General features: G+C 33.9%; 1 protein-coding gene across 1 annotated transcript; it reads left to right on the plus strand.

The window, feature by feature from the left end:
• Positions 1-6,463: 6,463 nt before the first annotated feature.
• Positions 6,464-7,865, plus strand: LOC149570179 (glucan endo-1,3-beta-glucosidase-like). Its single transcript, XM_089822833.1, has 2 exons — positions 6,464-6,567; positions 6,720-7,865. Exons 1-2 carry the CDS (start codon positions 6,492-6,494, stop codon positions 7,709-7,711), a joined length of 1,068 nt encoding a protein of 355 aa, XP_089678959.1. The 5' UTR covers positions 6,464-6,491; the 3' UTR covers positions 7,712-7,865.
• The last annotated feature ends 4,926 nt before the right edge of the window (positions 7,866-12,791 follow it).

The raw sequence follows: 12,791 nt of genomic DNA on the forward strand, positions 1-12,791 counted from the left end.
TCCCACTTTTTCCAAAGGGTAAAGGGGAGAATTAAAATATCAAGCTATCATCCATTTTGTGTTCTAGTTATTACCCATCTAGTTGGACAGAGCAAACTAGAATGATTTTCTCTACCCCTTATTATTAGGAGCATATACATTTAGCAATTTCCAAGACCAACCATTTATATTTTTTTGTGACAAGATAAAGTAATGGACTTAGGAGAAGAATGAATTAGCATACCAAAGATTTTATTCTTGTTCCACATAATAGTTAGACCTCCAAAACCTTCCAAAGAGTCCACTGAAACTCAATCCACCACAGGCCACACAATACTAGCCATTTTTTCAAAACCCTCCTATTGCATCTTTGTTTCTTGAATCATGATCATATCTACTTTGGTCTCTTGAAGAGCACATTGTAAAATATGATGCTTTGTCAAACTATCAAGACTTCCCAAATTTCATGACAAGACTTTCATTAAAAAATAGAATTAAAAGGTTTCATTAGACACAGAGATAAAGTAATCACTTTGGTTCCTTTGTGGGTCCCTTCTTTTTTTTTCTTCACATTCCCTCAGTGCTTGTTACCTAGGTGGTTTGTGTTTGACATTTTTCATTTCTCTTCAAATAAAATTAAATAATTTCCTTGGTCTAGTTTAATCTTCTTTTTTTTTTTCTATCAATCACATTCCAGTTGAGTTCTTCAAAAAGTTCCTCATTTTCTTCTAGTTCTTTATATGAAGAAGAAACAAACATAAGTTTCAAAGCTTTAAGTTGATCCCTAGATTTGATATACAAGCATCCTCTAGGTCATTAGGGGATGAGGAGGGAGTCAAGACTACCGAAAAGTTGGAGAGGTGATCATGGCTTAAACTAGCAAATGATCACAAAGATCCTATGTTAGAAGTGTTAGAGAGGACCAACATGTGACATGCTGCTTCATCTAGAATGTTATTCTGAGTAGAATTCAAGAGAGGACTATTTGACTTTAGTATAAGGGATGAGGCAGGTTGACTAGGTGGGGATTTAGGATTACTAATAGGGAGACCTCAATAAGGGAGGGGAGGAGGGGGTGCACTATGCTCTTCTCCACATTTACCAGAGGCACGTGACCTCCTACAAAGGATGGGCAAGAGATATTCAGGGGACCAAACCTTTTACACTTGACACAAAACATCTATGCTTTCTCATAGTCCAAAGGTTGAACAAAGGAACATAGATTAGATTCTAGTGTCACTACAGTTGGAAACTCCTTGTTGACCTAATGATCACACAATTTCTAGAAAAGATAAATCTAGACTTAGATTGAGTAATTTTATCCACCAATAGGAGAGTACAAAATGATGAGAGTACGAAATGATTCTACAATTCCTTTGAACACTTTATTGTTCTAAAATTCAAGAGAGAGGCCAAGGAGACAAACCCAAGTCAGGAACTCACCTCCAAGGTCTACCACTAGGTTGAGTATAGGATTCCTTTTATATATAGCCAAAGTATTTTTAGCATTAGATCCTAGAGACCACAACCCATTAGATAGAACATAAGTGACATCTTCCTTATTACAAAATGATAACATAAAAATATCATTAACCAACACATTAATTTTAACACTTCCTTTCAAGGACCAAGTAGAGGTAGCCAATTTCCTAAGGAGCTCAATAGAGGGCTTGGAAAAAAGGAAGCAACCAACTAGAGTAAGTTCAAGTTGTTTAGTTGTTTCCTCCAAGATCACATCTCGGATGTTAACAATATTCTCTTTCACCAAGAATAACCCTTTGGATACAAATGGGTTTAGGGGTCATACAACTACACCAGCTAAGTTTGAGACAAACGATATTCCTTTCTAGATGGGAGGGCTTAGGGCTTCCATCAACAAGTGTTATCTTGTCTTTCCATATAGAACTAGTTGGGAGGGGGGTGAGAGTTGGTTCTTCAGAGAGATTACCAAGCTAGTAGTAGCCTCCAAAGGCTTAGATTGGATCTTGGGAACCTTTGTGGGAGGGGTAGTATTACACACCAGGGGGGTCAGGATAGTAGGAATCCCATCAGTTAGCCCATGACTTGACATGGGAGTAGGGAAGAGATGACATAGAACCAAGGGAAAGAGTTAGCAATGGAAAATTGCAGAGTTGTGGACCTAGTCTTCAATAATAATAATTAATTTTATTATGTTAAACTATTGTATAAAAGGATAAATTCTAATTCTTTTATTTAAGACATTATTATGAGATTAAGAATTAGAAATAGTATATAATATTATCATTTGCATGAATATTAATAACTTAGAAATTTATAATTTTTTGTACAGTTCTTAAGTTAATTAAATAAATATAGTTTTAGTTGAAGTTGTGAAACTAAAAAAATATTTCTATTTGATTTTTTGATTGTTCATATAAATTATTTTTTAGATTCAATGAAAAGTAATCTACACTTAATGTTAGAATAGATTTAAACTCAAATTTTAGACATTACAAGTAAAATCTAGATATGTTGTAATCTTCACATTATAACATATAAATTTAATCTTTCTTTTATATTTTCTATGTAAATAATTATAAATTTTATAAATAAAACTAAATTTTATTCATTTCAAAAAATTGTCAATGAGTATTAAACTTTTACAAACAAACCATACGCACAAATTACAAATTGAGTTTCAATCTACCTAAATGCATTTCTCTAATTAGAATATGAATAATTATTCTAATAATGCATTCACAATTTCTCATACAAATATTACATTATCTCCCCATCTATTGTTGTTGCTAAGTATTAGGATTCACTGGTATACATGTTAAAGTTTGTTTTATATAGAAATTTTCTTGATACCTTTACAACTATATATGATCTTTAATTGCATTTGTAGTGTGATTGAACACTTGCAATTAACACTCTAATTGCAAAATACCTCTTCAAAAAATAAAGTATTTTCTCCTCCTAAGTTGAAAGGCAGGGGCTCCATCTTTGACAAGAGCTCTTTTTAAAATGAAACTTTTAACATGTACCCATATCATTGTTTAACTCTAAGTTTTGCTTAAATTAAGCAGATAAAAAGTGTTCCCAAGCATATTTTAAATGATAGGAAAATGATAAAGTAGAATCTTCTTCTATTTTAGTGCAGTAACAAGTGCTTAACAAATGAAAATAAGTAACAAGATTCCATAATCATGGGGCCACCAACTCGACCAAGCGCTTATAGAAAATTGATCAAAAAATGATAGCCAAAATAAGTTTAATGACCACATGGAGACCTACCCTTAGTATTGATGTCAATTTAGGGTTTATATAGTTTTAATTTCAATATTTTATAAGCTACTATAGATTTTGTTTCTAGCTTTAGGCATTATAAATTTTAAATTTCCTAATACCACCTTTAAAATTGATTGATACAAATGTTTTAACATCCAAACAAGTGCCTTTGATTTATATCCTCACATGAGATTTTGGAGAATTATTGTGCCCTCACATAGTTATGATCTTTGAGAGTCGTAGCTATCACCATTATTATCTTCATCCATTCATTATCTTGCACCAATCAACTATAGCTCCATTTCTTTATAGACTCTTTGTCCATGTGCTTACAAATATTAGAACAACCCATTACATTACACGATATTTGCAGATAAGAGGATAATGGAATCAAGTGTTTCATGAGGGTATTTTAGTATAAGACTAAAAAGGATTTCTAAAATTAAAACCATTTGTAATTTATAACACTAAAAACAAATTTGTCATTTCATCATAAAGTTGTCAGTAGAATATTTTTATTTTTGTTTTTAACATGATATAATTTGATTTTTAATATATCTTAAAAAATAAAAAAATAAAAAAATATATCTTAAAAAATAAAAAAATAAAAAAATGAAAAGGAACTAATATGCAAAATTTTAAATTTTAATCATTTTTCAATCAGTATGATATAATAACAAATATTTTTCTATTTTATATCCTATAAACAATACTTATAACAAACTCATTGTAGCCATTTCTATATGGTTAAAAAAATCACAATGAATGAAACATTTGGGTGCTGGGTAGATAGCTTGAATGTTTAAACCTAGCCTAACTTATTTTAATGTTTATTAATTAAATTAAAATTCACAAACCCATTATAGGTGATTTTTAATTTAATTAATTAATGTTAAAAATGACAGTTATATATCACATCATGAGAAAACACTCATATATTTAACCATTGGCAAATATTTTGCTAACACAAATTTAACTATTACACACACACACACACACACACACACACACGTGTTGATTGCATAGGTTAGATAAACTAATAACAAAATTGGCCTACTAGGGGAAGAGACTCAGTAGTCACTTAGGCCAACTATGGGCACCTAGATCTCCTAAACCATAAGTCGAATTATGTCAATCTTTTTAGTGTGCCTCTTAAAGCTAAGGTTTTAACGTTTGAGCATTTATGGATCTCTCTAAGAGGCCTTGGAGTGTGAAGTGGTTGAAAAGTGTCATTTTAAAACACTATTGTGATACCTATAATATTCACCCCCCAATAGTCACTAACCTAAAAAGTAGAACTTTCACCTACAAATGGACAAATCAACAACCAAGAAAGCTAAAAAAATGTTGAACCATTAATACATGTGTGATCAACTATTTGTACATGTTAGCATTTTGAAGTGAAGGTCTCTTGCCCTAAGACCATGACTTTTGGGGACAACCCAAGTCCGTTGGGACAAAGCAAGCATTGTGTTGGATGGACTCCTCAAAGTCGCCGCAACATATGTAGTTCTATGTCATCAATTAATCATTTTCTTGACTTGTTAGAGTTCAGTATAAATTTATTATCATTCTATTATTTATTATTACTGTGTGTGAGGTTTGGAGACAACATCCTCTACCATTTCCTTGTGGAGGCTCAATTGGCTACTCAAGGGCTCTAAAATATCACCAAAATAGACGATACCAGATTTAGAACTATAGAATTGATACTCCTTTTGGTTATATGTAAGGAAACTTGTGGCTGCCTTTTCTCCAATTTCAAATATTTCCAAATGGTTTTCTTGTGGCAAATAAGCATTAGTAGTCATCTGGAGAGCTTTGTTTCCTGTACTAGATATTAAGAATTTTAGTACTTGTTTATGGTTTAGTATTTTTTAATTTTTCATAAGATTGAATGAACAAGGTGGTCATCTATAATCTGTAGTGTATCAAATTAATATAGAGAACTATCGTGTATCAATTGGCAATTTCTCATAATTCATTGTTTCTTACTTGTTTTGAATTATTTTATTTTTCATGAATTTATTAGTTTTTACAATTAAAGAATTAGTTAGGCTTAGTTTTAGAATTTGGTCCATTCATTAATTCATTCATCTCATTTGCACTCTTCAAATGTATTGCACCAAATGATCCATGTAACAAAAATCATAGTTAAGAACATACATATTTCAGATAGTTGTAAACAACCATAAAATTTAAAAAAACATAGAAATTTGTTACCACTGCTAGAGGATTAAACAAACAACATAGACAATAAAGGAATTGAACATATCAGTTCATGGACATTTGGACAAAGCATTGGAACATCGTCATGTTTAGCTTACTTTTCAAGTTGAGATCGAATGACTATTTATTTGTTTTTTTAATTTGAGTTTTATCAAATATGCATTAATTAAATCTATACTCTTTGTTACGTTTGAGTTGCTTGTTGTAGTACTTTTTGTTTTGCGCCTTTTTATATTATAGTGCATTTGTAGAAGCTAAAGCTTTCTAATGACTTGAACTAGCCTCCACCCAACTATTGACATTGGTGTTGGAGCTTTGGCAATGGACAATTATGATACCCCAAACAAATAACCTCACAAGTTTGTTCTAATGGTTTTCCTTGAGATACAACTCCTAGTATCCTTGATGTTGTGTTGCTTGTTCAAGATTTTGAAGATTTTGATAATTCTTGTGTGTGGCTTAAAAAATACATCTTAATAGGTTATTTTGTGGGGAGGCTTCCAACCGAAAACTTATTCAGTGATTGAGTTATTAGAACTTTGGTCTCTAGAATAATATAGATAGATACCATTCATATCTTTCAATCCCTCTTTAACTCCTTTTTGATATCTCCTTTCATTGTTTATTTCAATTTCCATCTACATATCTCCACTTGGTCTCTTATTTAATATGGAGAAAAAAAGTCAAGAAATAATTGAAGTCTACAAGACATGATTTCTAGGAATGTGATCTAAGCATAAAATTCCAACAATAGTCAACTAATTACATCGTGATTTTAACTAGTCAAGTATTCTGCAAGACTTTAATTTGCGAAAAAATCACAGGTCATAAAGATTGGCAGAAAAAACGAGTCAACGAAACAGTAATTTCTAGAACGACGGATTCAACATGAAATTATAATCGAGAACAATTTATAGAAACGCGCTAATCCCGAAAGTCCCCCCGGTAGAGGTGATAGTCATCATCGACCTCCTTATAAAGGCCCTTCCTTGCCATGTACTTCACTGCATCGACTTTCTCTATATCTACAAATGGGGTCCGAAACAGGGCAGATGAACGTTTTACTGATTGCGTGCATTTCAATCCTATGCTTCTCCGTCCATGGAGGTAATTTCACTGATTTTATTTATTCTAATCTCTCTGCATTTCAGTGCTGTACAATCAAATAGTTAGTGGTAGCGTGATCAATGGGAATTAATCTGGTTTCCTTAAATTCAAGCTAGATTTCTGTCCCTGAACACATATTTTTGAGCATACAGATGCGCAGGGACAGAAGATTGGCGTGAACAATGGGATGTCAGGATCAAGCTTACCATCGCAGGATGAAGTGGTGAGTTTATTGAAAGCGAACAACATTGGGAAATACCGGATTTTCAAACAAGAGCCGAGCGTATTCAACGCCTTTGCCAATTCCGGGATCGAGTTAACCGTGGGAATTGCCACCGACGACTTGCAGAGGATTTCGTCGAACCAGAACGAAGCGAATAAGTGGGTGGATGAGAACATAAAGGCCAACTACCCTGCTGTCAATATCAAATACATTGCGGTGGGAAATGAGGTGTTGGGAAAGACTGACAAGGGCCAGTACTTGGTCGCCGCGATGAACAACATCCAGAACGCGCTGGGCAATGCGAATCTGCAGGGCAAAATAAAGGTGTCGACGACACATGCTCTCACAGGCATAATCGAGGAATTGGCGCCTCTAAATCCGACAAAGGGGAGTTTCAGAGGTGAAGTGCAGAACGAGATGAAGTCGGTTCTGCAGTTCCTGGCGGAGAATGGGTCTCCCTTCATGGCGAATGTGTACACGTATTTCACCTACGACAGCAACAGAGACTCGTACAACTTGGACAACGCTCTGTTCAAGCCCTCTGCTCCCGCTAGCAAAAACGGAGATCCCAACTACACGAGTTTGTTCGTCGCCATGGTTGACACCGTGTATTATGCCATGGAGGGCATGGGATATTCGAATATTCCAATCGTGGTCACTGAAAGCGGTTGGCCGTCGCATGGGACTGACGTGAAGGCCTCCATTGCCACGATTGAGAATGCCCGGACTTACAACAACAATCTGATCAAACATGTGCTGTCCAATGCAGGGACTCCGAAGAGGCCGGGAATGAGCATCGAAACATTCATCTTTGCTCTGTTCAACGAGGACAAGAAGACGGGAGGGTACGAGACGGAGAAAAACTATGGCCTCTTCTACCCTGACAAGTCCCCTGTTTATCCTGTTAACTTTACTCCCTAGGTGGCTCCCCTGCTTAACTATAATCTGGCTATAGCCGCTGTAGAATCGGTAAGAATAAAAGCCAACCCCAAATAACATTGTATGGGTTGTGCCAGGCTCGCTAGTGGAAAGTTATTCATAACTAAGCTCATAAGTAGGACACTTCTATTCATAACTAAGCTCATATGCATGTTGAGTTTCACCTTCTAGCTTGTATTTCTTTATTGATGTACCTCTTTAAAATAATCTTGTTTATTTTATGCATTGGTTAATATATGTTAAGGGCATGTTTGGCTGTGGTAATAGGAAACCAGAATTTGTTATTCTGGAATAGAAAATGGGAGTACGTATTTCTATTGCTTGTTTGGTTAGACAAAATTGAAATTGGAATTTGAATAGCAGACAAACAGTGTTTATAGACCAAAGAAGTACAGGTGTGGTAGATGAGAGCGAGATTGTGAGCCCTGTAGATGACACTGATTTCATCAACAAGCACAATTTCTAGTGCCCTTTTGTGCGGGGGTGTAAAGACATATGTGAGGCTTTGAGGAGGGTCGCAAAAGGAGTGGCTTTGGTAAGGCCGCGACATTAGAGGATTTTGTGCAGCCTAGCTTCGGCTTTGTTGTATCTACATGAAGAATGGGAGCAAAGGGTCATTCATCGGGACATGAACTTGAGCAATGTGATGCTCAACAAGGAATTCAATGCCCAACTTGGGGACTGTATAGTAAGGATAGGGTTTTGGAGTGTGTGGATCCAAAATTGGAAGGGCATGATTGTGATGGAGAGGAGATACAAAGGGTTTTGACCTTGGGTTTAGCATGCTCGCATCTTAATCCTCTATAGTGACCTTCAATAAGACAAGCCATTCAAGTTCTTGTGATCCCATTGACTGTAGGGATAGGCAAGTCTCGTGTGTTTTCTCTGTATTCCATATAACTCGAATACATGTTTCTTAAATTTCCTTAGTATAACCGTGTTCTGACCATCATGATCCAGGCATCAAAGACGCCTTGTCTTTAGGATTTCTTCATTGATTCTTGTTCCTTCGTAGCACAAATTCAAATTGGAAAGCTAACTAGTGGTGCCAATATCTCTTTATTGACAAACCATTAAGATTCATTCGTAGTGGTCATGGGAGTTTGCATGTATTTTCTTCATTTAGTCGCACATCTTGTTGCCTTCTTGTAATGGTTGATTATAATGTTTGTTGAAAATTGGCTAAATCGGTGAGGCTCTAAAATGGCAAAGAAATGTCATTTTCCTAATTTCTAATACTATGGGACTCTCGTTGGCTGCGCTCATGGGCTTGGACTTAAAATTTTCATCAAATATGAAAAAGTCAAAATTGGAGTAGGAATTGCAATTCCAGTAACACCTATTTAGGTGGAATAGCAAATGCTCATTTTGGGGCCAATATGGAATACATGTTCCTATTCTCAATTCCAATTTGGCACACCCTAATGGAGGATTCAAAATTTTAGGCATTTACAAATGCATATTCTAGTCCAATTCTCGCTATTAAACAAGCCCTAAGAGTTTATTAAAAGTGAAGTGGATTGAATCGAATGATAGTTGATAATAAGTGCATTCATATTATGAATAGTAAATAGTGAAGATATAGGGTTATTTTAGATTATTTAGTTACATGATTGAACAACAATATAGATTGGTTGATGAAGATGTGTTATGAAGTTCTCACACCATGGGTCTATTGCAAATGGGCACCTACATTTTTAGTCCCTGCCTTATAAAGGCAGGGAACTAAGGTTTTTGGTGGCCCCTTTTCAATTTGTTGTTTTCCTCCTACCATGCCATATTCCAAAGTTTGCAAATGTTTTATTATTAAAATATTTTTCAAACTATTATTTCTTTTTTCTTATTAGCTGGTTTGAATTTAGTTGGAGTTTTCATTATTTTTTCCATTCAAAAAATACAAAAAATAATCCTAGACTTTGCCAGAAACTTCATCAATCACTTCTCTTGAAGCTTCTTCACAATTGACTTCTCTTGAAGCTTCTTCCCCAAAATGAAACCAATTATTTCTATTTTTCATTAGCAGCATGTGCACATGCATTTGTATTGGAGCTATTGAACCAGAATGTATGCAGCCTCATCAAAAGCTTCAATTTTCCATGAGCAATTGTTTGAGATGCGCTTAAGACTACATCTATAGAAGTCTTGTAGCATATTCTAGCCTCCACACTTGTAGAAGTCTTACAAGATCGTTCACATAGATTCCTTGGCTGATGGCTCTGTGCTAGCAATAAAAGCGTTAAAACCCTCTGCACAAACAAAGACACAATTCAAGTCGGAAAGGTTGGCAAGATTGGTGTAGTCTGCCCATTACTCCCCTGTTTCATCTATAGCCCAAACAAACCCAATTACAAACTAAGTTTTGAAACACATCAGCTGATAGGAAATGTAATTTTTGTGGAAAGCCCTGAAGTTAACCTTGAATGGAACTGATTCTCTCCTATTGGTATTTATACCAATTCACTGCTCTTGAATTTCTTCAAAGATTCCTTCCGTGCCTAAACATGGCTTAAAATCTTCCAGCCTCTCAAAATTTTCCCTTCCCATGCATTAAATGTTGTTTTCTTTGCATCACTGAACTCACCCAAACTCGATCTCTACACCCGCCATACCTTAAAATGACACAAAATGCTCTAAAAATCTTTTCCCATTATCTTCGACCTTTACGTATCAAAACACCTGTAAATATTTTTCAAATTTTCTTCTGCTTTTTTATTTTCCTTTTTCAAATAGCCTAAACTCTTTTTCTCTACTTCTTCAGTTCCTATTTTATTTTCATTGAACACTATCTCATTCTCCTCAACTCTTGCTTATTATCTGTCAATTTCTCATTTTCTTGAACTGTTAGCAAGAGTTTTCAATTCTTTTGCCATTTTCTTTAGCTTTTGCTTAAAATTCATGTAATCTCTTTTCATTTCATAATGCTTTTACTTGATACCTGTCAAACTCTCATTTCTTCAGCTCTTACCAAAGATTTTAAGTGCTTTTCCAATTTTCTTCAGCTCTTTGCTTCAAATTTCTATAATCCTCTGCAACATTTTAGAATCTCTCGAATCCTTTTTATTGTTTTATTTGTTGAGGCCGCTATTGCTGGGATTAAAAAATGCTTGTTTTATTTAAGAAATCTCAAAAAATTATGACATTAATTAGTAATTTACATCATTTAAAAACATATATTTACTTAAAATGTTTTTCACTACTAATGTTTAAGGCCTTTTAAGAATCATTTAAGGCATACACATGTTTACCAAATAAATACTCAAAGCAATTATTAAACTATTCTTTTAAAGTTCAATATTACTTTGTAGCTGTATTTTTTTCAATCCATTAGATGTGATTACTTAGTGCTTTGAAGATGTGTTTTAACATTTAAAATCAGATATCTAGATTTCAACAATCAATATAGTTAAATGCACATAGACCTATCTTCTACTCCTTCCAGAAGGCAGGGACTCAAGCTCTCCCAGAGCTCTTGTTATTTTTCTACTTGGACTATTATAGTAGTTTGGTTATAGAGATTTGGCATTGGACTTAAGTATGATGGGATGGGTGTGCATTTAGGTTGAAATGGGGATTTGACTATGTCACAACCCACCTTGTGTGACTCATAATTTGTAGGAGGTCTTCTACACTTTTGACACTTGAAAATGAATGTGTTATTTTTATCCATGAGTTAATATATGCTAAGAGTTTATGCATTTGTCACTTGGAAAAGACTCAATGTGGATATTTGTAAATTTGGCATCTAAATTGAATGACCAGGATATATTTTTTGCAATGTCTATCAATTATGGTTAAATCTACTTTATTTGATGATATATTTGGAAAATTTAGTAAGTGACTGCAAAACCATAAATCTTATTGAATCTTTTGATTTTTGGGGAAAGATCCAACAACATATTACAAGGGACGAATTTCTTTAAGCAAGAGAGTTAAAATATGAGACAAGCAATAGATTTTTTGTGAGAATCTATAAATTTTTCCCTCACAAATTATCATGGAGCAATACAATTTCATTATTTGTAAAGCTATGGATAAATTTTTGAAAAAATAAGCGATAGATTTTTTTGTTGAAATTTCTGAAAAAATTAGGAAAGGAGGATAGGAATGGAAAAATCTTGTAGTATCTTTTGGTTTCAGCTATATATGGTAAATTTGATTCGAGATAAGCTTAGGTTTCTGTTGTATTGAGACAAATTATCTTTATATGGTGTTTTTGTTTGAAATTTGACTTTGTACCCATTTTAGAAGTTAAAAAAAGTTGACTGTAGTTTTGTATATTTTTGCAAAGTACAACAATCTTTGATAACCTAGGTTACAGCCTTGTTAGTTAATGAGTTTTTGATAAACCTTTTACAATGTTGCATAGAAAGTTAATCAAAGTTCAAATATTAGTTAAGTGGATGGTTTCTAGTGACTGCAAATTTGCATTATGGCTCTTAACAATAAACTTTTATTTTTAAATATTTTTAGGCTGAGGTTAAATTGGCAAAAATATACTTGCATATAGATAATGGGGGAAGTATTTTGGAGGGGATTCCATCTAGTTTCCTTGACTACATCGTGAGTATGGTTTTGATTGTCTCTTAAACATTCTTGATCATAAAACAAAAGATTGGCGTCAATAATGGGATGTTAGGATCAAACATGTCATTGCAAGAGGAAGTGGTTAGTTTATTGAAAGTGTTGAAGTTGATGAAAGATCAACCCCACAACTCCCAAGAACCACCTACATGCAAACACCTATTATAGAAAGAGAGGAGCATAACCTATGGAGGCTGGAACTCACAGATCCATAGATGAGAATTTCTTGATGAGAAAAAAGAGAGAATGCTATAATCAAAAGTGAATCAATGTAATAATTATAAAGAGAGATCATTCTTATAAAGGAGATCAAAACCCTAACAAGTAACTAACCTAGTTTACATGATTATAATTAATAATTGAATTAATTATTATATGCTCAAAGTTTAGCTTAAGTAAACTAGAGATAATAAGAGACTTAATAATTAAATAAATATGATTTAATTAATAATAAAATACTTTTTTACTCTAACACCCCCCA

Source organism: Cupressus sempervirens, chromosome 3 (assembly GCF_028749045.1).
Source record: "Cupressus sempervirens isolate cs-2001-9-10 chromosome 3, ASM2874904v1, whole genome shotgun sequence".
NCBI classification, from domain to species: domain Eukaryota; kingdom Viridiplantae; phylum Streptophyta; class Pinopsida; order Cupressales; family Cupressaceae; genus Cupressus; species Cupressus sempervirens.

What these genes read in the sequence shown, in the direction of transcription:
- LOC149570179 (XM_089822833.1), top strand. Translation starts at nt 6,492, where the DNA reads ATGGGGTCCGAAACAGGGCAGATGAACGTTTTACTGATTGCGTGCATT. An exon ending in ATGCTTCTCCGTCCATGGAG is followed by an intron (nt 6,568 to 6,719) that starts GTAATTTCACTG and finishes TTGAGCATACAG; the next exon opens with ATGCGCAGGGACAGAAGATT.